The sequence below is a fragment of the Orbilia oligospora genome, assembly GCF_000225545.1.
Source record: "Orbilia oligospora ATCC 24927 unplaced genomic scaffold scaffold00078, whole genome shotgun sequence".
NCBI lineage: Eukaryota > Fungi > Ascomycota > Orbiliomycetes > Orbiliales > Orbiliaceae > Orbilia > Orbilia oligospora.
In genome coordinates this window covers 610,050-636,703 of record NW_011645635.1, presented here as the reverse complement: position 1 = coordinate 636,703, position 26,654 = coordinate 610,050, and the positions used below count along the sequence as shown (strand labels likewise).

The window sequence follows — 26,654 nt, the reverse complement described above, 5'->3', positions numbered from 1 at the left end:
TCAGTCCTTCCACGGAGCCCATCCACCCTATCAACTTCAGTTCTTGATTTTTGATCTCACCTATCAGGCCAGTGGATTTTGTTCCATCGTGAACCGTTCTATGTATATGTATGCACATACTTTGCATATGCGTCTGACAGGATAGTGCTAGCTCGATAGTTGATGGACGTTCGCGGCAGTTTCCAATTCTGATCCGCTCGATTGCAATTGAAGGTACTCGAGATAGTGCGGATATATAAGACCAGCCTGGTGACCTTTTCCATGCTTGCTTGATTGCTTGCTTTAAACATTATAAGCAGACACACTTCTTCCCTTCCTCTTCTTCCCCCTCTATCTATTCTACTTACTCTCTCCCGTCCCTACGGCCTACCACCACTTTCATCTTCTGCTGTTTCACTGTCATCGTGAGCATAATCGTCATCATCGGGTTCATAATCACAGGTTCAAGGTTATTCTCTCTCGCGTAGGGTTAATATCTTGAGATCGACCTTCACCTAAAACTATCCGTCTCCTTCTCCCTCTTTCACCCGCCAACCTCTTTCCCCTCCTACTCTTCTTTCCTCCTTCCACCGTTTCTATCACCACCATCGATCTCGAATTCCATGTCCGACGGTTCAGTCACACCGCCGTATGGCACACCTCCAGAAACAAAGATGATGGGAGCAAACAGTAGACGCTACAACAAGGGCGGCGGCGATAACACCGGAAACGTCCTTACTGGAAAGCAAGAGCACTGTAAATTCCTACCCTTACCCCCCTGTTACAACTTCCTAAATTTCAAATTTCAAAATCTACAATCCTAATCCAAAAATCATTTTTTTTTCTGTTTTGGGTTTTTGTTGAATTCCTAAGCTAATGAGTGAATACCCCTCCGTCTTCGAATCTTCCCCACCAAAGATCTCAAACGCGAACTCATCTCCCGCCAAACCAAATCCGAAATCGCAGAACTAAACTCCCCAACCGCTCTCCGTCGTTTTGGCGCACCATTCAAATCGGAACTCGGCGAGGTATCACCTACGGATTCAGATTTACCAATCCTTAGATTTATATTCGTCCACCATGTGCGCAAGTTCCCATTTCTCGACCAGGCGAAGGAGAAGGAGTTTTGGCAGGATAAGCTGCAAGTGGTACGTCATATCACAGCTACGCCCCAATAGACAACCCAAAAAATCATAATATACGCAGTAGCGTTGAAGATAAAGTGAAGTTTGAAATTTGAAATTGACTGGTATATTTGAGAAAAAATAGTTCCTAGAATCTTTCGCCACCAAACAAATTTCCTCGTCTGAAGACCGCCTGGAAGAAACAAAACGCAGGAAGCTAGCCTTAAAATGCGAGAAATTAGTAGAACTTATGATGAACTCGGGTATCCCAACTGCTTCGGGTTACGAAGAGCGTGTTAGCTTCGAGGAAATTGAAGTAGTCGATCGAGACGCTAGGGACGAGTCCTTGATGGTCAACGTACCGGAGGGGCATGTACTCAACGGCTGGGATGTCAATGTTGTTAGTGTGCGACAAACGTCAGTGAAGAGAACTGTGCGATATCATACGCACGCTGTGAGTGTTTCTCTGAGAAAGGAATTTGGGAAATATAGGGACTAATTGATGAGCAGGAATTCTTAATACGTAGCAAACATGAAAAACACGGCGAGGTGCTCGTGGGAAGACGATATGGCTCTTTCAAACAGCTGACAAGAGACGTATGATTACAAATCCTCACAGTCGAGCTCACCATACTGATATACAATGAAAATTTTAGTTGAAAAAAGAGTTCCCAGGAAAGGTCTTCCCGCCACTGCCCATTAAAACGAAGGCTTCCTCTGGAGGGTCTACCGGCCTCCTCACTCCAAGCGGTGCAATCAAAGATGACGATTCTAGCTCAATCTCGTCTGTTTCAACTATCGCATCAACCGAGGTATCCTCACGCAGATTATCCGCTCCATTCTCCCACTCTCGCTCCACCTCCGCAAGTAGGAATTCGAGGTCGGCATCGAGAAATCGCAATAGTTTGACTTCAGAACGAGGAGACTCGCCGCCTCAAGAGAACTCAGCGCCGCTATGGAGGGAGGATCAGCGGGTGTCATTACGCGCGTACATTCGAAATCTATTGAAGAACCAACAGATTGCGACCTCTGCAGCCATGAAAACCTTCCTAACAGAATCTCCACTCAAGTTAAATAGGGAGGAGGAGGCAGATGAACAGCGGAGAAGGCAGGCAGATCAGGCGAGAGTTGATGAACAAATGAGGTTTTTTGAAATCGCTAGATCTAGAGCCCGTGAACTCGATGCCTATATGGAAGGGTTCAGGAGAGAGATTGTTGAAGCTAGTAAGGAGATATACGAACCTTATGCGATATGAAGAATCACAGCTAACATATGACAGATGGCTTGACAAACCTATTCGCGGAGATCAAGGAGAAGAACCATATCTCTGAGCTTTCGCCCAACTACCAAAAGTTTGCAGAATGGGCTAGAATAGAAGTCGCCGCAACAATCTACCATCTTTTCCTCGCTGAGGATAACTCTCCAGAGTTATTCGCGCAGATGAAGAGAATACACTCGCTAATACCATACGCCGTTCTTAAGAATATTATTCGTATTGCCAATCCCGCAGCAGTTATGTCTGGGGTCCTCGACCTTTTCCTCGCCCAACCCTTTAAATCACGATCCCTAATGCAGCGAGTCTTCGGAATGGCAATTTCAGACGGTGTAAACCAGGTACAAAAAGCCATCGACGCTTTATGGCCCAAAGTTGGCGACGCTGTACTCTGCGATAAAATCAAACAATTCGCTGAAGCTAGCGACGATGTACGAGAGATTGTTAGGGAGGATGCGGCGGCCGACGATGTGGACATCTTAGTTGCCATCCTCCGGTCCGAGTTGCTGGAACCCGAACTTTCGCCTGAGCAAATCGGCACCGTGTTTAATGCCTATGTCGCCTGGACGAACGCCGTTAACAACGTCGACGACGAGATGCGACAAGGCGCGGTGCTATTTTCACACTTGAAACAACTGTTGAAGCTGTATACCAGACGTCGGGATAAGATGATGATGCAGGCTTTGATTGAAGAGCCGGTTACGCTACAGTTGTTCAGGGATTTGTTCCATATCTTTTATGAACCGTTGGTGAGGGTTTATAAATCCGCGAATGTGTATAACAGTATTACGGACTTTGCGCACTTCTTGGATGATATCATTGTGGTTGTGGAGAAGGCGCAGAAGCAAGGTAGTCCTCCCGTTCCATCCCTTTATTTATTCCCTATTTGAAATGATATCTGGTTCTGACGAATTCTGTGGTTTCACGCTGCAGACCTAGCATCTGATCCCAACAAGACAGTACAAGCATTCATTGATCTCTGCGCCCGACACGAAGACAATTTCTTCAAATTCATCCACGAAGTACATCTCCACGACAACGGACTGTTCTCGTCGTTAATGGGATGGATCGAGGATATTCTCGCATTCCTACGTAACGGACCGAAGCGCGGAGCGTTGGATATGAACAAGTTATTCGAAGATGCAGTTGAGCAAAAGGTTATTGATTCGGCCAAGGCGAAGGCGGAGATTGACAGTCTTATCAAATGGCAATTTGACAGGAAGAGATGGCATGAAGGCAAGACAAGGCAGAAGATGGCCAGTGGACGGGATAATTGGTCAGAGACAAAGCCAGGAGGGTTTAGTGTGTCTGATTTTGGATTGGAGCCGGTAAGTATTCCTTCATAGGTTATATATACAGACTCAAGTCAGAGCTATTTACTAATTATCGTGAATTATAGGAGGACCTGGCGGATCTTGCGATTGACGATGCGGAGATGGATGAAGATCTAGCGTTTGAAGAGGAATTGGATGATGCGGATTTGATTGCAGTTGAGCAGAAGAGGAGGAATCGGCAGGCTGAGATATTGAGACGGACTGCGGGACAGCCTGTGAAGCCGCCGATCGATGAATTGCACAAGATGGGGGATGTCTTCCTTGTGGCATTGAAGAATGTGCTATCAGAAGATTGATGATGTATGTTCTTCTTCTTCTTCTTTTCATAGGAAGGAAGTGTTTATATTAGAAGGTATCTATTGTAGCTAGGGGTATTAATGGGTTTTTTTTACATAGAAAGGGAGGGAATTACATAGCTCAACCTTCTTTGGACAATTATTTGTTACTTGGAAGCATATTGAATTCGAAAAGGAGAGTTTCCCTCTGGCTCTTTCCTTTTATAAATTTATCTTATGATCAAGTAGTACACAGTCTAAGTTTCTTTTTGAAGCCATGTAACAAAAAAAACAAAAAACGGACACACCTTACCTATCGTACAATAAGAATCTATATACACTCAATCCCCTTGATTCTAGCATTTAATATATTCTTAAACTTAAAACTTTAAAACCCCCCTCCCCCCCAAAAAAAAATCAATGCTGCAAACTAACCCCCTTCCCCGGTTCCCAATGCTTCAACCCTTCCGCGACATTAACCCAATACTTCAACTTAACAACCTCAACTCTAACCTCATCCAACCTATCAGCTTTAAACAACTCCTCAAGTCTCCCAATACACTCCTCAATCCTCTCTTCATTCCTCTCCCTCAACTCAACCAACTCCCCTTCCTCCCTCGCATTTTCCAAAACCTCGTTGGCCTCTAATACCTCCATCAACAACTCATGATCGGTTATCTGATGTGTTTCGTCCGATGACGGGTCTGTGTAACCTCGGAGGGTTAGGAGGTATTCGGCACGCAGGAGTGGAGAGCAGAGGGTCGTGTAGGCTTTGTTTAGTTGCGCTGAGGCTGTTTCGGCGGATTTTCGGAGGGATGGGGGGAAGAGGTCTGGGTGGGTTGATTGTTGGAGTTTGAGGAATTCGGCGCGGAGGGCGCGGAGGTTGATTGTGAAGGGACCGGTTGGTGGGGGACCGGTGGGGAGGGTGGTGGGGAAGAGGGTGTAGAATGTTTTGGGGGTTTTGGTGGTTGTAGTAGTGGAGGAACTGGAGTGGCGGATGGGTGTGTAGAGAGATGGTGTCAGACGTCGGTATGGTAGCTGTGAGAAGGGTGAAGCTTTGATGACTCGACCGGCGAGGAGACGGGTTTGTAGTGTGGATGGTTGGAGCATGACGTCGGCGGCTTTTTTTTGGGGTTTTTTTATATCATTTTTTTGAGGGTTTGGAGATAGCTAAGTTTGGAAATTTGGCCGGGGTTTGTGGGGGTTTTATAAGCGATGATGTCGGTGATAAAAGCAGAGCATGCGTATGCGCATATGCAACGATCTTAATTTCACTGCGATAATATATAATAACGATTATAAAAAAAGAAATCGGTTGATAAAATAAGAAGTATCTACAGCTAGATACTATATTAAAGATAAAAGAGAACGAAGGAGGAGAAAAGAAGAAGTAGAAAATTCAAGGTAAATTTATACAACCGCTTGATTAACTAATAAAATAGGATGGAAAAGGTCGGATCGGATGCCACCAAACGCCGGTTTCTGATACAATACAAATAAAAATACAATACAATGAGAGGGGGATAAAAGGTATACTTAACGTAATTAACTCCGAGTCCTTCTATGCATCTTTTCTTCTTTCTCTTTCTCTTTCTCTTTCTCTTTCTCTTTCTCTTTCTCTTTCTCTTTCTCTTTCTCTTTCTCTATTTATCGTCTTCTAAAAGGACATATTTTTTTTACTTTTATCTTTTTTCTATTTCTCCTCTATAGCTCGTCTAGAGCGTGTCGGTATGGGAAGACCCGGGTCTGATATCGATCTCTCCCCAGGAACTTATCCATCACCACTGCACTTCCCCATCTATAAATCCGCCATCTGTAGGTTCACATACATATATTAGTCACCTCTATTATTCCAAGTACTAGGAATGGCCGGGTGAAAAGGGAAGGGAAAGGGAAAAAAGGAACTTACGCCTTCAATGGTAGATCATACCAACTCTTCGCGATAAATCTAAATGCGAACCAAACCATCTCCAGCTCCCTCATGAACAACTCCTTAACCGATTCATTCCCCGTCAACTCCGGTTGTTCCGGCCAACGTAATACATTTTCTTCATTTTGTGCCTCTGCTTCCTTCCTTTTTCTTTCCATTTCTGCTTCCTTTTCTAATTGTACGAAAGCATCTTGAGCTCTCATTTCCTCGATCACACGTTCTCTTTCGATCATTGCTCCGAATCTCGTGAATGCGTAGAGGGAGTTGGAAAGTCTCCCTAATGTGTTAATCAAAGCCACGAGCTCCGTTCGTCTCAAGATCGGGTTCTTTCCGTTTTCTTCATTCTCGTCGTATTCGAATAATATCTTCAAAGCAGTTCCGTACCCCGAAGTCTGGAGTTTACCCCAAAGTCTACATTTATCACATCCGACACAATCCATCAACCTACTAACATTTCTGAATCGGTTTCTAAAGTCTTCTTTGAGAACAAGAGAGTTTTCATCTTTAAACATGACGCTTTCGTCGAAGACGCTGGGGTGCGAGGCGATGCGGTCGGTTAGGGCGGAGAGCTTCTTGCGGGTGAATTCGTTGGTACGTTTGTCGCCGGCGCAGAAGGTGTAGTGGTTCAGGTTTTTACGGAGTTTGGCGACGGCTCGAAGGAGGATTGCGTAGTTGAAGTACATGTTTTGGATGCGGTCTGGGAAGTTGTGGAGACGGTCTTTGTAGCATTGGAGATTTGGGCCCTAGATATTTTATGTTAGTTGAATGTTCTCATATACTATATAGTATATTATTATATTGAGGGGAAGGGAAACAAACCCATTGTCCGGTGGTCTGGTTGAAAAAGTCATGACACAAGTGCATAGAAATACTAGCATGCATCCCACTAAGAACCCTATAAAACACTCTCTTCTCCAAACACTGTTCTTCAGGTGGCGGGGAGATCAAGTTCTTCTGAACGACTTCGTGCTTCCTCCTATCCATCACATTCTTCAAGTTTGCAGCAGCATTGGGGTCAGCCGGAATACCTCGACCGAATGCGCCGCCAAAAGGTTGATTACTGCTTTGCTTCTCAGATTGAGCTTGGGTGTTGAAGCAGTTTTCTTGGTATACCGCCTTCCAAACGTTATTCGCCGATGTCCCGGCATACCCCGTGAATCGTTCCGGATTATCGATCAAACTGACGTATACACAATTACTTCCATTCCCCTCATCTTCAGCCACACAATAATCCCTATTATCCCTCTCCTGCGGTTCAAAGATACAACTCTCAGCGGTATCTTCACCCAATGTTCCTTTAAACGGTGACGGTTCCTCCTTTTGAACTTCCGGAGAAGGTTGTGATGCCTTCGGACCTTCTAGTTTTCCTAATTCCGAGGAACGCCATGATTCCGGGATATCCTTTTCGTCGGCTAGTTCTACGGCACAAGCACGGTTTGCGCAGAAACCTGCATCGTCGGACCAGAAGGGGCATTCGCGGCCGTAGAGATCTAGACGGTAGTAGGTGAAGAAATCGACGTTTTGGGTGAGGAATTTGATTGCGGGGCGGACTTCGGTGTTGATTTCTTCGAGGGTGGCGTAGGAGACGCAGGCGTCTGAGACGAGAGAGTTTGGTTCGTTCTTTTTTTTAAAATAAAAAAAACTCATATTAGCTTCCATTGCTCTGTAATACAATAGATAGATAGATAAAAATACATACGGAACAGTAGCTGAGGTCTTTATCGACGGCTCCATAAGCTGCTGTGGCGAGGTAGCCAAGGAAGAACCAGCGGGCGGCATGCCGATGGCTTCGGCGGGTAGACATTTTATGTGTATGAATTGTAACGATGGTGATGATGATGAAGATGGGAAAGCTACGTAGGACGACGCATGGAAAGGGAAAAGAAAGAAGCGATCGAGAAGGACGTTAATATAATTTGTGGAGAAGATGACAGGCTGTTCGTTCGCGGGATGATTCGACTAAGAGGCCATCCAGCGGCGGCTCTTCGTATATGTTTCCAGCAAGTTAGTCTTGTATGAGGGTAAGCTAAGATCCCGGGGTGGCGTGAGAATAGCGTTTAGCTTTCGTTTCTTTTTTAATGTGTATATCTACCCGGCAGCAATAAAAACGAAATAAAATAAAATAAAATTGAATAGAATCAATCAATCAGCTAGGGGAGGATGTATATTATATACTTAGGCAGTCGCTATCTAAGAAGTCCGAAGTAGAAGGGGTGGAAGAAGTCGGAAACATGCAAGGGGGGAAAGCCTTCGGAGGCGGCGCATTTACTTTTTAGTTTATATTATAAATCCATCGCACATTGAAACGGTGTACTCTTCTCGATCGAGAAAGTCACAAGTTATCTTTCATTCACATTCCGTTCCGCGCTTACTCCGGACTTACTTACACTTTGAATACCTGAGAATGTATGTATGTCCTTACGTCTAACTGCCTCAATCCAATAAGGCCAGATTTCACTTTTTTATTTATTTTAATAATCATGTCAGACGTCGGTCGGTCGGGGTTTAAGGTTTTTTTTTTTTTTTTAAGAAAAACAGCGGGATGACATGCAGGAACGATCAGTCACATATGTATTTAAGTACTTACTTAGTTAAGTAGGTACTTTACTTCTTAAGTTTAAACTATCATGGGAGTATAGTCTGACAGGTACATATGCTAAGTACACACCAAACAGGGCCTCGAACAAGGCCCATCGGAAACAAATCACATCCTTTCCGTCTTGTCAGGTTACGTCGCTTGCCGCATTGTCTGTCTATTTTTGGTTTCATCCCCTGTTGGTTACACAGCCACGATCATGAGGCATTTCCAACAATCTATCGGTGGCTGGTGTGTTGTGGCGGTTATAGACGACGTATATTATATATTAAATTCCATCCATCGAATCGAATCTCGGACATGCACGATACATTCATATATTTTCAATTGATCCTCGGGATACTCTCAGTATAAATAAGTCTATCCAAACCACAATCCAGTAATTAATTGACCGAAGAAATAGACTTAGTATTTATTGGCCCCCGTGTTTTGTACGTTATGTACTTTTCATAACCTCATGCGGACGTAATAATACAACATGTAACAGTGCTGTGAGAAAAACTCAATTGCAATATTGCTCATGTCAGTCCTCTGTTAAAAGATAAAGGTATTTACGGTAGTGCCCTCAATCACGAATATATTGAGATGTCAATCGATCGACATACATCGGGTTCCAACATGCAACACTAGCTTAAGATCGAGGCAAATCTAATACAAGACGCATCGATCGATCGTAAGACATATAATATATTCACCGATTAATTGATCGAGCTTGCCAAGAACCTGAATGTAGATATTTCATCAGAAAGGATGAAGTCATCAAGAATTTTTTTATGCCAGCATAGTTTTAAAAGTTAGATCCGTTATCCAGAGATTGACGTAAATGTTGTTACTTCAGCTTGACGTAACTAGCGACGCCATGATAATATTCACAACTTTACAAAGATATAAAGACACCTGTACATAATTAAATCATTATTTCTTATCTCTACATATAACTATACAATCAATTCAAAATATATAACGGATTAATTACAACTTATCTCATCTCTTCACGATTTACAGCCTATTATCTATAAACATGTCGGATCCAGAATTCAATCCGGCGCAGCGAGATATCTCAAATGTCAATCCAAAAGAAATGAACCCAGACGCCGAGTTCAACCCAAAAAATGATGTATCCGACGCCAGCGGAAACGAATACCGTTCAAAGGATGGCTATCCAGTTCCCGTTGTTGAGGATAAGGATATCTCCGGAGTCGACCCAACCACTGCAGATAGTGACCGCGAGTTAGGTATGTACCGAATACTACACTCACATCTCTAGTAAATAAGCTGCTATTAAAGAACTAGATCGCTAATGTCGGAATTTATACTATATATACAGCTCGAGATGATGTAGAAGCTATTGACCAAGACAACATTATTGAATCACGAACGCGAGGCGCAAAGCCTCAGGGTAGATATCGCGAACCTGGGGACGAGGAAGGCTTGCCAGGGCCGGACGATGGAACTAGTCGCGTTAGAGGCGGCCGTTAAGCCTGTATATATTGGCACAAGCTCCATGATTGGTAGCTAGCCGGACGCCCCAATCAACATTTGTTGAGATTGTGCACTGGTCAATCCGGATCCGTAGGTTTTGTCTGTGTACTCGCGGTTTCCGAAGCATTGCTAGGAGTGTAGATCTCTTTTTGGTGTAATATTTTTGTAAAAACAATCTCTCCTAACGTTCATATCAATTCAAAATAGTCTTTGTTCCGAAAGAAACTAATTCGTATCACTATAATTAAAGCAGCCGGGCCCTGGTACCGATAGTTGAGCTAAAAACATTGAATTTAATTCTAAGAAATAGATTTATATTATCGTCTTCCTGAAATTAATTAATTAATATGTTTAGATTCCCATTATTTGCAAATTATATCATAGTAGCCAAGTATATATCAATATAGTAATAGTTCGCCCACGAATGAGGTACTTCAATAGCAAGTTTGAAATAGGAGGTGTGTAAAGCTTGCGAGTTACATCATTCTTCAAACTAAATTGGGGCGATAGTGTGGGAGAAGTTAATCATCCAATTATATGACGAACGATATGAACAAACCTGGCCTTTGTGCCAAAAACCTTTTAAAACATAAAAACATAAAAACATAAAACTGTAAATTATTTTAGTATACTTTATTATTAGGGTGTAACACGATGCCTGGTACCGTGCCACGCCGTGGATATGGCCTACCCATTGTGCTATGCAAAAGAGTATGAGTATGTCAGAGCGTACTTAGGTTCTGGCATCCAGGCTACTATACGCTGGGTCAGCCATTGTATGTCTGTACGTACCCCGGGAGTTTTCTCTGGGCTTGAGACTAGCCTTCGTGCAATTAACCAGATTGGTATCTGCTCACGAGCTTTGATAGAAGCTTCAGACTGCAACAGCCGACAGCATTTCGAATCTCAGTCGTACGAACAAAACACCTATTAGATACTACTAACTTGTACTTGCCTGTGTTTTTCGTCACCCTTTATAGCCCGGGAAAAGCTCGAGATCATAAGGTTACGCCGTCGCCATTCGAGCATTTAGTACAAGTGAATAAAGTGGAAGGAAAAGCTAGTGGCTAGCTAGAAACCAAGCGGCGCCAAGCTAGCGCTAGACATCCCTGATCAGATATATATATCGATATCAATATCGATGTTAATATCGATAACTACTTAAGTACTTAAGCGCTTAATCACTTAGGTTACGTACTTCCGACAATTCAATCTGTCAACCTGGTCTAGTGTCAACCCTGAAGGGTTTTCCCGAGCTGTGGTTAGAGCTGCATGCATCGATTATCTGGAACTGGGACAGTATGCATATATCGTCCATCTGTTTGCCTCAGCCTCGAGACCACCCCTGCCGGCAGCCGGGCATACAGGCATCCACCCGGCTAATCCGGTATATAGGAATCAGCAGATAAGATATCGATATTGATGTAAGTGGATATTTATACGAAAAATAGGAAACTATCAGATATTCAGACCGGTCGACAGGTATGTAGCTGCGTCATTCACTAAGGCAAGACGCATGCAATCTCCAATCCGGAGTGACCATCATCAAAAAGATGAATCGAGAGCTCATATTTTAAATGCTTTTGTTAGTCGACAATCGCTCAAGATGGCAAGTGCTACATGGTCTCTATCGACAATTTCAATTGAACGTTTTGTCCATCTTTGAACCTTTCAAGGGCAAGTGGAAGCTATTTCTGTAGCACCCAAACGATATCGAGAACTGCAAAGTCCCATCCAGAGTCTTATGATGGAGAGGCGACCGACAGCTACCTTTCCGACACACAGATACTGCTAGCTCTTCTAGCCGCGATTAAATTCGTATATTAATTATATAAGGACGACAACCTACCAGCTTCTGATATGTTTCTTATTCCACCGCGCTGCTTAATTATCTTTTACAGCGGTGCCTTTGGAGTACTTAGAGCCCCCGGATCCCCACGCTCATTTCGGGTTTTCAACCACTACATTCTTTTTTTTTCTCCTTTCAGATATATTGAATTGACACTCCTTTCCCCTTTTTGAATTCCATTATGGTTGGCTTCAAGATCTCTGCCGGGCTTGCTCTCAGCATCTTGATCAACACTGGGGAGGTTTCCGCTCATGCCCGTCTCTACAACAATTATGGAGATTACGACCAGTCAAAACTAGGCGGGTCTCTAGCTCACGCCTATGATATTCCCGTTATAGATCACGGGGACCACCAACATCCAGGGCAATGGGATGTCAAAGTTTTCAGTGACCCTGTCATTCCAGCTACTTGGGAAAGTCCCTTTAAGCATATTCCGCGCAAGTATATGCCACAAGGATGTGGTGCTGACCTGCATTTCATCTTTGCTTATAATATGGCTCATCGACGTGGTGAGATCAATCCAGCAAATCTCCAAAATGATCATGTAACATTATGGAAGCATCGGAATTATCACTTTTTCATGGCTCCAATTCCCCAAGGGGCGCTCGTCAATACAAAGCAGCAGATAGATTACAATGCTAAACATGGTAAGTGAACATATATCGTTCTTCTTCGATAATTTTTTTTCAATAAATCAGAATTGTCAATTAACATAACCTTGATTGTTTTCTTCAGGCAGAATTGCTCAGGTTACTCCCGGAGGCTGGCTCGACATAAGAGTAGGTTCCTTTATATTTACCCCTCCGCTCAGAATGGATATGAGTGAAGTTCGATCGTAATTAACACTGTCATCAACAAAGTCTTATCAAGTGAACGCCGACGGCGCAGGCCCATTCAAGTAAGAAAACTGTTCCTTTCTTCCTCTGTACCGAGTAAACCGTTCCTTGGGCTGTTCATTCCACATATATATATATCTAACCGCTGTGACAATTATACAGATGCCGACTCGACGAGACCTCCACAGGTCAGCATTTTTCAACTCAGCTCCCAATTCTTAAGGAGGTACCCGGTGGCCCAGGCTCGGTCAATTGGCACTCGGCCAAGAAGGCATACATCATGCGGGTCGGAATCCCCAAAGATATCAAATGCCTCGCTCGATACGGTACCTACAACAACGTCTGCCTTATGAGATGTGAAAACCAAGCCCAGTAAGTTTAAACTGAAATAAACATCTAATCCTCCTCTCATGAGAAGGCTTACGAATGAAACTCTATTAGCAACGGTCCGTTCGGCGCATGCATCCCCTTCCAGGTTATGTATCCCAAGCCTCCAGCTGCACCGCCCAAGCCGGTTTATATAGATGTAAAGAAGCCAGAACCGGAACCGAAACCCGTCTATGGTTATGCTGGCTATGATGTTGGGAAGGGAAATTATAAGGAAGGCGCTTATGGGAAGAAAGTGAAGCGAGATATTGAAAGAAAGAAGATAAGGCGTGCTGCCAACGCCGAAACAGATACCCAATCTGAAGATACTGAAGTGAAAGCTTAAGAAGATATTCTCTAGCTCTCTAGCTCTCTCTCTACAAGAGAAAAATGCTGATAGATATCAGAGGCTAGTATATCTAAGATGGAAAAAATCATCCCTCATATAATTAATATTTTATATATGGTTTGGTTTAAAAAACAGGTACATGTACATACCCTTTACCTACCAGAATACTACCTGTCAGTATAGCATATATGAATAGAGCGTTTATGAATTCATAGTGACCAATGCTTCTCCTAAAAATGAAATCAACCTCTCGAGCTAGATTGTTATATTATAAAAATTACTTAAATTTCACTAAAAGATATTTCATCTCAGGATTTACACATGTTAACATCCCAAATTTACTTTCCCGCTGTACGCAAGCCATCCTAAATTCTAGTAGGATGTTGGGGGCTGTCGAAAAAGAGGGCGGTGAAATGGCCTTTAAGTTTACTTAGATAACGAAACCCTGGAGTCTGGTTCCAGGAAACCTGAATTCAAGGTGTTACCGATTATACCATGCGAGATTTGATGACCATGGAAATTTTTACCCCTGAAAAGTTCCTATTTAACTTCACTAACAAGATACACGCTATATTAGCCGGTTGATGCTCACGGTGAGGTCTTGGTGCAAATCAGACAACGGTTGATGCAGCATGTAAACATATAGCACTTTGGGAATATATTTACCTTAGATTATATTCTTGCTTCTTCTTAGCACTAGTTCCGAGCCTTTTCGTGTTAGGGCGCTCATGCTCTTTGTTATGTGACATTAAACCCTGCTATAGAATTTCTCGAAAGCATTCTCGGTTTTCTGCAGAGTAGAATATATTCGAATATTGAATGGACTCTACTTATGTTACTTTGAACTCGAGTTGAACTTTGCAATCATACCTAGGTACTAATTATCAGCACATCATTTCTCAAAAGACTGATGAAAAATTTTATAGTATCGGGCTGGGGAAACCGATATGAATTTGAAAATTATGGTCATATCGTTTACTTTGACTGCGAAGAACCTGAAGCTCTTGTTAGAGAGCTAGAGCGACGGAGGCTAGCTAGAAGTGAGTTTTTTCCCCATTTCTGTCATAAAAGGTTATAATAATTGCTGAACTTATTTGGATTTGAAACAGTTATCGTATGGACAAAAGAGACATGGGGTAGTCCAGGACGATTATACTTCATTGGGGAGGATGATATGCCTTTGAGTATCGTTCAAGACGCAATCTGGTGCGCGGCCGTGTATCCCGCCAGTCAAGCCGGCAAAGTAGGGCTCTACGTCGGGTGCGAAGATTTACAAAGGCTGGTGTCTGTTCATTAATATCCAATATATATAGTCGAAGAATATAGATATTGGCTTACTCATCCTCTTCCAAATTCATGATCATAAATAATTTTATGTCCTACTGCACTAGTATTTTATTGGATTTATGATTAGGTTTGGCTATAGCATATTGATAGGCAATCTATTCAACGTTTGCGACACCCTTTAATAAAACAATAAATCACAAAACTGGTATTATAATATTATATATATAAATAATATTATAATCGACTGGATGGGAAAAGTTGGCCAAATTTATACGTCGAGGTTTATCTAATTACGAAATGCCCAAATACCTATCATCAAGACAGATAGCTCCAGAAATTTCGAAACCAAATCAAAGATGAGCAACAATAATATTCCCCATGAGAGTCATCCAACTGCTATTGACACAGCGTCGCAATCGGGTACGGGCCCGCAGCCCCTCCAGCGAGTTACGTTCCCCCTTCGAGGATGCACGCCTTCGCTACTTTCCCGAAACTACTAATCAGCCGAAGGCTGCCACGGCATATACGACTAGAGCGTCTACCTCTCAACTCAAGTGATCAGAGATACCTCGAGCAGATCCGGAAAAATGTGCCTTGCTGCTTCCGTTGTATTTGTCACGAGAAAAAGATACAGGTAAATGTATGTCAACCCAAACCCTTCTGATAGCCCAACTTGTCTCGTACTCAGACTGCCGGGGCGTAGTTCAACGCTGAGTTGGCGTACATATACTATCCGCAATTATACACATAGAGAGAAAGGTCTCCGAGGTTAGTAGAGAAATAGCCTCATTACTTAATTAAGACTCACAACTCAATTCTAATATATTCAATTTATCAATATAGCTCACTAGAAAAAATGTCCGGCGGACTCCATTTGCCATCATCGATATTGAACAAACCAATAGCAGCTGGATAATTGAAGACAATTGGTCCCAGGGCGATGTGGCAGAAATCATTATGGAAATGCGATTTGCTCGTTGGCCTCAAATCTTTCTGATATTCCTAACAGCATTGTCACAAGTTGGTTTAGCCTGCATTCACAAATAGGTAGTTGACATAAAGTGGATAGAGATCATCCAAATTGGCCTTCAGGCCATTGAGACTGTTCTAACATTCACACTTGGTTAGCCGCCGGCCGCTTTCTCTGTTTTTAACTGCCTGGTATTATAGAAAATCGAGTTGCGAAGGGCCCGTGTCATTCAATATTACTTTTAGATCCCTGGAATACGCGTAGACCGCAATATCAGAAATAAATCAATTGTGGATGAAGTGTCAAATCAAGATTGTTCGTATAAAGCCCCAGCCGTCGTGAAATACTCTGTTGGGTGACTGAAACCGCAAATCCACGAGGTTGGTTTCTGGACTTCCTGCTGCCATTTAGGAGTATGTGCAGTGTTCATATGATGAAATCATTCTTTAAAGGTTGCGTAGCAAGGCAATCTCTTCTTGTCCATACAGTTTTTTGAAATGCATACGTAAGGCTCAAAATCCTTATCCATATGAGCACTACGGAGAAGATTATTAGCTTGTTTAGTCAGAACAAAAAGATTTTCACTAATTTCTTTGCAGGCCGGGAACAAAATATAGAGAAACGCAATAATACCTCCAACTTTTCCTATTTTCGAATAAATCAGGGAGGTGGTGTTCGAGACACCATTCACAGGCACGGAAATTGAATGCATCTATTTTTCCTTTGGAGGTGGCCACGTGGAGGGTAGGTGACTTTACCAAGCTGAACAGACGAAGCTAAATATCGGGATTGCGTCTGGCGGGGGGCGACCAGCTTTCTCTAAAGTAAACTTTTCGAGATGGAACCCAGAGTCGAAGGATTTGATTCCGGACTCATGCCATAGCTTTGGCGGCTCTGTTTGAACTCAAGAGAGACCTTTGGCGAAGGGTAATTTAAAAGTATCGATTCACTAGTTTCTGCCAATCCGGTACTTGCACTTGGAAGGTTGGCAAAAGCAGCATCCGGCTTTTCGTGAATAATTGACATACGCGGGATTTGAGTAGCTTTCCTTAGGGTATTCAACTTCTGCTGATGGGATCTCTTGCAAGATATTTTTGCATATGTCTCTACCATCGACTTAGCCCTAGTGAGCTGTGCTCGAAGGTTCTCATTTGCATCTGGATATAAGACATTAAGTGCGATTCTAGATAGCCGTTCAATGCCTGGCCACCCCCGTTTTGACATCATTCGCGAGACTTTTATTGGAAATATACTACGGCAAGCCATTTCCACTTGAAAATGAAAATCTCGACAACTTCCAAATCAGGGCTAAACTCTTATTTGCCATCGATCGTCTCAGGAACTGCGACCAAAGCTCCTACCCAAAAGCAGTTTCTGGGTGTCTCTGTCTGAATCAGCAGTTTGGAATCAGGGCCAATGCTTAATAGTCAAAGGTGTGAGTGACTATGCAGACAGTCATAAAAACAACAAATGGCAACGATATGCCGCGGCAACTGCGGCTTCTGGTGCTAAGGCTCTTTTAAATTTTTGGGCCTCGAACCCTTGATGAATCGTTCCCAATCTTGTCCACATACCAGGAGTTAACAGGCGTACTGGTATTTTACATTGCATTGTTGTATTTGGGGATATTATGGCGTTGGAGTTGACCAAAGCAAAGGTGAAAGGAAATGTTGCATTTTTTACCTCGTCTTCCTTTCCACGACGACACCGAAATGATGAAATCACGAAACATACCACTACTACATTGCGAAGCTATAAAAAAAATAGATGGCCAAGCCATGATACCTCTGAATAAAAGCAGCTTATGCGAAACATGCATGTATTAGTTCAGAATGCATTTTCACAGAAACAAAGAAAACAAAATGTGGCAGATGTGTGTTGTTGTACTTTGTGGCGGGTATATTCGGGAAATGTGTTGTGGCTGAGGTGGTTTCCCCAGCACTTGGCTCTCTTTGTTGATATCCACGCCCAAATAGGCAATTCCATAACATCATCCATACTTCTTCCTCTGTTCGCATGTCATTCGCATTCCAACGACATCACCGACCTCAAAACATCAAAGAAACCTACCATAAACACATCGCACTGATCATCCTTCCTATCATTCACCCCTCCCAATCCACCCGTCACCACAAATCTATGCAATCAACAACTCCACCCTGAATCCCCATATAATCCACCGAGTACCCAATAGGCAACGGGAAGAACAAAAATGCCGGCAGCTCTCCATAAACCAAAGAAATACGGAACAGCCCGTCGCTCGGGTACCCTCACAAAGGCCTTTAGAGGGTCAGCCAGAGCATGGGATTCCCAACGGAAACCGCAGGGTCTGTTGATGCAGCAACCAACTTCTCAGCACCATGACGACGACAACGACGATTCAGATGATAGCTTTGCGCTAGAGTCGCCGCCTGAGTCGCCGTTGGCTGAGAGAGTAGCTATTATCCAGACTACTACAGCAGGTAGTCCTGTTAAAAGACCGCCAATCCGACCCGCTTCTCCTCCTGCTCCGATACAAGATTCGCCGTCTGCCGTACCAGTCGACCTTGCACCCCGTCAACCGCTTACTCAAAAACGTGACAACCATCTCAACCAGCTTCCTTCCACTCCGAAAAATAGAAAATCGTATGCCAGACGGGAGAGTAGTAGAGCAACTAAGGCAGAGGAAGTTACAGTTTGTCAGTCAATCGCAATTGAGGCCAAAGTGGTAGAAAACAAAGAGGTTATTTCAATTGAGGCACAACAGGAAGAAGTTGTTATCATCGACCGAGAGGAAAATGATCTGCCATCTCTGGAACAGACCTCGATCAAAGTTAGGGAAACATTCGCTGTCGAAATTATATCCTCCAGGCGGAGTATAACTCCGTCGATAGTCTCAAACGACATCGAGTCTCAGGGAGAAGAAGAAGAACAAGCTGAAGGGGCTGAAACAATGGGGACCGAATCCGATGAGGATGTAGAGGAGGAGGAGGGGGAGGAGGAAGAGGAGGAAGAAGAAGAAGAAGACGACTTCCAAGAAGTAGAGGAATATGACGAAACTGTCTTCCTCAGCCCCGAAAAGCGAGGAGAACTCCACAACGAAGCTAGGCGCCGTGGTCGCGCTCAAGGCCCCGCCCTTGCTCTAAACGACCCTCTTATCACCGGCATCACCGCCCTCAATCTCCATTCTCGTAAGTTCCCTGAATTTAAAATGCTCGAATTCTCTATATTCTCCTTTTCTAACTTCCTAATTTTAGCATCCATTACACCAACTACATCATCAGGACAAGACACAACTCCAACCCCGAAAACGGAGAAGAAGCCAAAGGGACTTATCACCCCACCGCCGGACGAAATCCCTGCGCTTCATGCAGATAGCAAAGTCTTCACGCTCCTACCGGTCTGTGATCAACAGCGTATTGTCTCGTATACAGAGTATTTACAAACCATCTCACCGGACTTTTCGCATATAAAGAAGATTGGAGAGTCGAGTTTTGCGGAAGTATATATTCATAAGCGAGATGATGGACGGTCTGTAGTATTGAAACTTGTGCCATTGGCTCAGGAGAACAATGCGGTATGTTCTTGACTTTCTCCTCTTCTCTTCCTTCTTCTTTGTTTACCTTTTCCTTCTTCAGAATACTAATAGGGTGTATAGACCGAAGTCCTTCAAGAGCTAAAGACAACACGAGCACTCTCACCCATTCCAGGGTTCATTAAATATCTAGGCTGTCAGGTGGTCTGCTCTCGCGTGCCCCCAGAACTCGAAGCCGCCTGGCGAGTATGGGAGGTTAAGAATAATGAGAGATACAGCCCTACCGACCGTGTCTTTGGCGACACAACTTACCACGCCATAATAGCTCTCGAAGACGGCGGTTGCAGTCTTGACGAAGCTCGTTGGAGCACCTGGGACGTTCCACTCGAAATCTTCAGACAAACTATCAAAGCATTCGCGCAAGCCGAAAGAGAAAGAGAGTTTGAACATAGAGATTTACATCTTGGGAATATTTTAGTCAGAGACTTGAAAAAAGAGAGGGAAGGAAGGATTGGAGAAGATACGGGTGTTGGCAGAGATTTAGAGATTACTCATGCCGGGTTTGAAGATGTGATTGTTACCATGATCGACTATACGCTTTCGAGGGCGAAGATTCCGGAAGAGTTTGGAGGTGGAGTCGCGTATATGGATATGGAAGAAGGGATGTTTGATGTGTTCGGGTTGTATCAATTCGATATGTATCGGATGTGAGTACCTTACCCTCATTTTACCTTCGACATTCTTTAAGCTACTTTTTGCTTCTAATAGGAGCTTAGTGCTAACTTTGCGGTGTGAAACAGGGTGAGAGACGAAGTTTTGCAAGTAGCAGCAAATGCCGCTGGTAACGCAAAGAACGGGGGCCGACGATCAGAAAGGATTAATAAACCTGACTGGACGTTACACTGCCCTCGATCGAACGTTATCTGGTTACACTTCTTGATCAAGCGACTTATTAGATCCGATGATGGGAGAAGAAATGATGGGAAATTGAGGATTTGGAAACCATCGAAGGCGAAGAAGAATCAATTCGACCTAGCTTGTTGGGGAGAAGTTATGAAGATTCATGAGGTTTTGGATATGGAAGTTGATGAGGAGTGGAAGTTTGCTGGGGCGGTAGATATTGAGAGGTGGTGTGAGGAGGAAGGGCTCTTCGAGATTCTTGAGCAAGAAAGAGAAAGGAGAAAGAGCGAAAGCGGAGAAGTTATCAAAGAGAAGGTAGAAGTTGTCGTAAGTAAGGAGAAGACAAAGGAGGTAGTCCGGAGGTCACAAAGGTTGAGGAAGTGATGAATGACTGTTGCATATTCTTTTCTTGGTGTTGGGTTATAAAAATTTGGACTTCATTTTTGTTTTATTTTGGATTTTGCGAATGGCGTATCAATTCATGACTGGATGACTGGGTACTCAGATTGAATACTTTAAATTGGAAGATGCATTGATCGAATTTGATATCATTGGGATTGGAGTCTGCTAGCTTTTGTGGTATTTTATGGTATATAGACCCTTTTGTACAGATGCATAGATTAAATTAAAATGATCATGATCATGAATGATACAAGTTAATGCTTTAGGCCCAATACTGGACGTGCTGAGCCATTCCAATACAAGGCTACCGAAGTAAATTATATATGAAATTCGGGACTAGTCTAGTTAACCGTATTTTGCTAAACGTGTTAGCCCTAGATCGATGTTTGCACATAGACAAATCATTCCTGGTTTCTAGCAAACCAGTGACGTTAATCTTCTGATTTCATGCATGACATGTCAAGCTAGATCCATCTATCTGAGATCGATATCGACAGTCTATGTCCTTAGTTTTATCCCACTCACTCGCTACTAGATAAGACTAGTCCTGTATGCAAAAATCAGTAAAGGTATCCAGTACCATGGGTTTGACATCTACTATAAGTCTATATACTACTTTTATTCCATCCCGTACTCCATCCACCGTAATCGACGAAAAAGGTTGGCTTGCCAATAAAGCTTAATTTCACTAGATAGATATGTAATTAATACCAAACTCAGTATACATCAAGTCCCCGTTTCCTATCGAATATGGAAAAGGATCATCGATTTTTAGACCTATATCGATCATTCGGGCCAGCTAATTAGCCTTGGAGGCGTAGCTTAAACAAACTTAAATCATTCCAGCCAGTCTGTCTCGTACCCAGACCTGGAAGCCAGCCAATGTGTTAAGTACTTATATCTCCTATTGTGACGTCCGGAAACAAGACCGGTCAGTATTTTGTTATGTTTGTCGATGTAGACGAATGTATACTCTATAGATCTAACTAAGCTTTGAAGTTACACTATTGCTAGCTAGCTAGCTAGTACGCTTTTATATTCAGCTCAAGCTGAAATCGGCCTTGACTAGTTTCGTAAACTCATTAACATCCGTATTCGGAACCCGATTAATTGACATGTGAGATAACAGCGGGTCTGCAAGGCACTCTCTCGTGGCTTTTTGTATCCTCCATCTTTAACGTTTAGATAGTAAAGTATCTTATCTTATATAATATAGATAGTGCATTTTGCATTATATATTATGCAACAGCGAAAGAAGAAAAAAAACAAATACCAAAAAGAACCCACCTCCAAAAGCCTAAGCTTAAGAAAAGTCCTTTAACATCCGGTATTATACCTTTCCCTTCCTTCTTTCCTTCTGTAAATGCAAAAATGGAAAGATTAAATTAAATTAATCGTGGCGCCGTCCACGGCCACCCGCGCGGTATCTGTTAGACATTTGACGCGACGGCGAACTTAACTTATGTACATACACCTGTTAATTTAATTTAAACACCTCTATCTCCACAACGGATCAAAAAATTATGGCAGGAAGGGAAGGGAGGGGAGGGGGGGCGTGCGTCGTATATTCGCCGTGTCGGAACGGAGATTGTGGTGGCCAATTTTTGGGAATATGGGTAGTAGGTTAGTGCTAGTGGGGTAAATTAACATGGATGGAAGTAGTAGTTTGAAGCATTGATGTTTTATATGCCCCATTAAACATGAATATGGTATGATACTTTGACGATTTTGTTTAAACTAAAATAATCAAGGTCTCTTCGAGGTCTTGGGAGGGTCATAGATTCAAGTTAGTTAGACCTTTCTCGCCCGGTTACCGGTAAGTAAGTAAGTACTTACTTAATTAACTAGTACTTGGCTACGACTACTCTAATTACCTAACTATACATTTTTTTAGTATAATCTATATACGGCCTAGACAGTAGTCGTGGACGGATTAAGACATACTTTCTGCTACCAGTTACCAGCTAGTCCTAGTCTTGTATGTTACGGTATAGTACGGTATGGGAGTGTGTTAAACCCAGTTTAAATCCCCCCATTTTGCGACGACGACGGCCGCCACTGGTTTCTTTTTTGAGATATGGATACGTACATACATCGATTTATATGTGTACATGTATGTACATACATACGTGCATCTCCGTTACTTGTTAATTTACCCCGGATTTTTATTCTATGCGTCTGCAACCAACTTTTTCTTTTAACTGGTAGGAAATATATGTGGTTACCATGCAGATATCTGAATTAATTCGAAAATGTTAAATGTCCGTGCCTTCTTTTTTCTCGAAAATAACTGGACGGTTGCCAATTACTCAACATTTATATAATTAAATTCTACTTGGGAATTCACTGTTCATAGGGCTGGATTTTTTTATTTCTCTCTCTTCTCACCGTTTTTTTTTTTTTTGTAATTTAAAAAGAAAATATCGGTTCAAGCAAAGGCCCGTTGGAACGGTGGAATTTCAAAACTCCGTGAACCCAACAATTACCAAATTTAAATCCAGAAAACAAAAGTTATCAGATCCCCAGAGAAAAAAAAAAAAAAAATTTAAAAAAAGTAAGAGAACAGACCTCCAAGATAGAACCCGGATCACTCGGCATCATTGCAATTGATACTACCCCCAACTTACCAAAATCCCAAAGATTTCAAGGAGAAAGAGAGAAAAAAAAAAGGAAATATTTTGTCTCCACAAATATATGGAGGGTTACGTAGTCCCATCCGCCCGCTTTCGATTCGATTCGCGAACAAGGGTTGGATCAAGTTGTACGCCGGCCCGCTTGGCGTTATCTTGGCGGGGAGGGAAGAATTAAAGGAAAGAGGCCCGTCTGTTCGAAACGGTGTTATGCATAACATTGTCAAGTTAGTAGTCTCGTTCCCATTAAGTTAGATGTGTGACGTTCGTTCGGTGTTTTTTTTGGTTGGTTTGCATATACTTAAAGTAAGTATATGGTAGATCTTAAGAGGCTTGGGAAAGTCAGGAGGTTCATTGTTTTTTTTTTTTGATTTTAAAAAAAACGGTCCTATCGGGTTGAATCCTGTATTCCGAATTGTCGAAGATCTCGTGGCTTCAGAGGATTTGATTCTATCTACGATGGAATTACGTTCGGACTGTATATGCATTCATATAATGATTAATTTGTTTATAGAAAGTTTTTAATATTTCTATAGTTAGAAGAAAGTGGGTATATACAAGAAAGAGAAAAAAGGAGAAGGAAAAAAAGTTTGTCCCAAGAAAAAGTTTAAGGAGAATGAAGAGAAATCAAGAAATAAGCTGTTGACGAAAAAAGCCTTAGCAAAAAAAATAGGCTAATTGCTAACCCCATCTACCGTCGTCCGTTTTAAAAATTATCGAGAAAAGGAAATAAAAAAGTTTTGTCGAAGAAAATAACCTTCGCGGGTATAAAAGAAGAAGGTCGAGGAGGAGAAGGGAAGAAAAGGCGGATGTAAATGGAAAATCAACAAAAGACAATTTGCTAGACAAAAGAGAAGAGACAGAAGGAAAAAATCTCAACCACATTAAGCTTATAAGGTCATGAAACACATCGAAAACACGCGCAAGCAGGGCCAAGAAAATATCGTCTGGGACGATGAGCCGAAAGTTAAAAGATGAAAATGGGTAAAAAAAAAGGCGGTTTTTTGTATACCGGCGGGAGCGGAATTTTGAGAGTGGCGCATGTTGAATTCTTAATGACGACGCGAGACGCTCCAATGCGAAATGCGAACGCAAGGTGGATATCGGAATGCGAAAGATGATGTGTGGATGGTAAAACGGGGCTGATTCCAGGAATGCTCCAAACTCGCTCGGGGGAAAAAAAAGAAGCGGGCTCCGGTAAACGAAGATGGAAGAAAGAAAGAAAAAAATGATGATTCAGAGAAGCAAGTTTTCGAAAAGAATGCCAAAAAGAGTACCCATTTGCTTGCTTTAACGACAAAACCCCTCCTCTATAATGCGACTTTAGTAGTAATAGTAATAGTAATAGCAGCAACGAAATTTTTTGTTTCTCGAAAAGCCAAAAAGAACAGGGAGTAGTTGTTTCATTTCCGTTCCGCTATAAACCAGATAGGATTTCGAAGGATGTGTCGAACAAAACAAATTCACAAAAATGAAAATCGCTCAAAGGAGACAAGGGAGAAAAAAGATGTCTCACGACTTTGTGACAACGACGTGCTGTAGTGATGGTGGTCCCTCTTTCGGTTGTAGGTTGTTCCTCTGCTTGGCTTCTAGTTCCACCTTTGCGTACCAAGCTCCACCGATCAATGTAAGCATGATTCCAACGGAATTGAGCCAGGTGACTCTGAGGTCGTAGAAGGCGAACGAGATGACGATGGTGAGGATCTGCTTAACGTTGGCTGCGACTGTCATTGTCAATGCTCCGGTCTTCTTGTTGGCGGTAAAGCTGATGACGTTTAGGGCAAATGCAATGGCACCGTTCAAGAGCAAAATCATGGCCTTTTGGTTGTCGTAGGAGGTGAAGAACCATACTCGGGCCTTGGCCATTTCTCCAGTATAATAAGAGTAGAGAAGGGTTTGGAGGAACGCGAGCGGCGACATGCGAGCTAGGAGCTCAAAGGCGGTGAGTCGGAGTCTTCCAGTTTGCACCTTGTTGGTGACGACGGTCTTCAAAGCAGCGAGGAAAGCGCCTAGGAGGGTCAAGAAGAAGCCGAGAGGTGTAAAGTAGTAGTCACCAGCTGTAGCGAAACCGACACCAGCTACCACGGGAATCAAGGAGATATATGTCATGTATCCATAAGTCTTTCGGAAGCAGACGACGAAAATAATGACGGTGAAGAAAGGTGTCATGGCACGGACGACCTGATGGAAAGGGACGGTGACCAAGTTCCTGAAGGGTGAGTGTAATTAGCTACAAATTCGAGAAATTATAGAGGATTCCACAAAGAACACTTACAGCGACACATTGGAAATAGCAATGTTGATGGTGTATAGGCCAGAGAACAACAGCATGATGATATTTTCATACTCTGATAACCTTGTGAATGTGAAAGCTCCACGGGCATAAAAGAACATACATCCTATAGAACCGCATAGGGCGTGTAATCCTGTAAGGAGGTAAGGGAATGGGAATAATGCCGGACGATCAGGCTAGTAACTAAAGTTAGCATTTCCTCTTTTTTTTTTTTTGTCTTTCTTTCTAGGTTATGGGTTGAAACGTGAGCTGGAATTAGATGAATCCTACACACCTTTGAGCCCATCACCGATTTATTATAGAGAGTAAGGGCCAAATTGAGCCCGAAATAAACAGCCAACCATGCATATTTGGTAGCTAAGGTATCCTCTCGCTGTTGCGGCGGTAAGGGAGCAGGCTTCTGCTCTGGGATATCGGAATAGAGAGGGAGGAGAGGTTTCTCCTGTTCTGTGTTCATAGACATGTTGCTCGAATCGGAGGACGAGCGCGAGTGCCGCAGATAACGATCCAGTTTGAAGGATGCCACGGGTGGATCAGCGGTGTACGTGGAAACAAGGAGAGATAGAGTCGGATTTGAGGTGATACGCGGCGAATGGCAGAAACGTGTGAAGTGTTCCAATCACGAGGGTGGAAACGAGTCGAACGGAGGATCAGCGGCTAAGTATGGTATGTATGGTGTTGTTGGCTTGGCCCCTGGTCGTTGCAGTGAGCTCTGTGTTAACTTAGGAATGCTAAGAAAATGCCCTGAATGAAGATGAATATTGATGGTATCGTGGAAATAGTAAGAAGCCAATGATGATTATGGTGGTGATTATGAACTAGAGTCGTTGGAAACGAATGACGGAAAAGAAGAGAGGAGATGAATTAAACCGGGTATCTTTGGATGTATGTAATTATCCTCCAGTATGGTGGTTATGCTGTTGATGGATGGTGTGGTTGAGCTGAGAGAGAGGAGAGGAGAGGGAGAGAGAGGGAGGGAGAGTGATAGGTTGTTGAAAAGGGATGGTGGTTGTTGTGGTTGTAGTTGTGGTGGTGATGGGGGAGGCAAGGCAGCAAGCAGCAAACGCTTTTGGACTTCCAAGGACAACCAAACGAGTGTGGTGAACAGCTAACCAGAGCCTCTGTTGTCGACGACGACCAAGAAACCGAAGGGAGATGAGATGATTGCTAAAAAGGCGCAGAGTCAAGACAAGACAACGGTTAGTCAGTCAGTCGGTCAGGGTGGTGGATGGATGGTTTATAACAGGAATAAAAATAAATAAAA

At 43.0% G+C, this 26,654-nt stretch overlaps 7 protein-coding genes across 7 annotated transcripts; 4 read left to right on the top strand and 3 right to left on the bottom strand.

Moving 5' to 3' along the window:
- Window positions 1-602: 602 nt before the first annotated feature.
- Window positions 603-4,007, top strand: AOL_s00078g193 (uncharacterized protein; the record flags this gene model as incomplete). The annotated part of the gene is made up of 8 exons (XM_011123456.1): window positions 603-735; window positions 898-1,127; window positions 1,249-1,557; window positions 1,614-1,700; window positions 1,760-2,327; window positions 2,384-3,226; window positions 3,311-3,705; window positions 3,777-4,007. 8 exons carry the CDS (start codon window positions 603-605, stop codon window positions 4,005-4,007), a joined length of 2,796 nt encoding a protein of 931 aa, XP_011121758.1.
- Window positions 4,008-4,403: 396 nt separating this feature from the next.
- Window positions 4,404-5,096, bottom strand: AOL_s00078g192 (uncharacterized protein; the record flags this gene model as incomplete). Its single annotated transcript, XM_011123455.1, has 1 exon — window positions 4,404-5,096. One exon carries the CDS (start codon window positions 5,094-5,096, stop codon window positions 4,404-4,406), a length of 693 nt encoding a protein of 230 aa, XP_011121757.1.
- A 795-nt stretch (window positions 5,097-5,891) lies between these two features.
- On the bottom strand, window positions 5,892-7,720 carry AOL_s00078g191 (uncharacterized protein; the record flags this gene model as incomplete). The annotated part of the gene is made up of 3 exons (XM_011123454.1): window positions 5,892-6,659; window positions 6,736-7,536; window positions 7,616-7,720. The coding sequence occupies 3 exons, from the start codon at window positions 7,718-7,720 to the stop codon at window positions 5,892-5,894; spliced, it is 1,674 nt and encodes a 557-aa protein (XP_011121756.1).
- A 1,813-nt stretch (window positions 7,721-9,533) lies between these two features.
- AOL_s00078g190 (uncharacterized protein) lies at window positions 9,534-9,991 on the top strand (the record flags this gene model as incomplete). The annotated part of the gene is made up of 2 exons (XM_011123453.1): window positions 9,534-9,747; window positions 9,840-9,991. The coding sequence occupies 2 exons, from the start codon at window positions 9,534-9,536 to the stop codon at window positions 9,989-9,991; spliced, it is 366 nt and encodes a 121-aa protein (XP_011121755.1).
- Window positions 9,992-12,024: 2,033 nt separating this feature from the next.
- On the top strand, window positions 12,025-13,391 carry AOL_s00078g189 (uncharacterized protein; the record flags this gene model as incomplete). Its single annotated transcript, XM_011123452.1, has 5 exons — window positions 12,025-12,490; window positions 12,579-12,622; window positions 12,704-12,741; window positions 12,842-13,051; window positions 13,121-13,391. The coding sequence occupies 5 exons, from the start codon at window positions 12,025-12,027 to the stop codon at window positions 13,389-13,391; spliced, it is 1,029 nt and encodes a 342-aa protein (XP_011121754.1).
- Window positions 13,392-17,863: 4,472 nt separating this feature from the next.
- On the top strand, window positions 17,864-20,449 carry AOL_s00078g188 (uncharacterized protein; the record flags this gene model as incomplete). The annotated part of the gene is made up of 4 exons (XM_011123451.1): window positions 17,864-18,821; window positions 18,888-19,207; window positions 19,289-19,872; window positions 19,966-20,449. The coding sequence occupies 4 exons, from the start codon at window positions 17,864-17,866 to the stop codon at window positions 20,447-20,449; spliced, it is 2,346 nt and encodes a 781-aa protein (XP_011121753.1).
- Window positions 20,450-24,609: 4,160 nt separating this feature from the next.
- Window positions 24,610-25,853, bottom strand: AOL_s00078g187 (uncharacterized protein; the record flags this gene model as incomplete). Its single annotated transcript, XM_011123450.1, has 3 exons — window positions 24,610-25,306; window positions 25,373-25,566; window positions 25,665-25,853. 3 exons carry the CDS (start codon window positions 25,851-25,853, stop codon window positions 24,610-24,612), a joined length of 1,080 nt encoding a protein of 359 aa, XP_011121752.1.
- Between the last annotated feature and the right edge of the window lie 801 nt (window positions 25,854-26,654).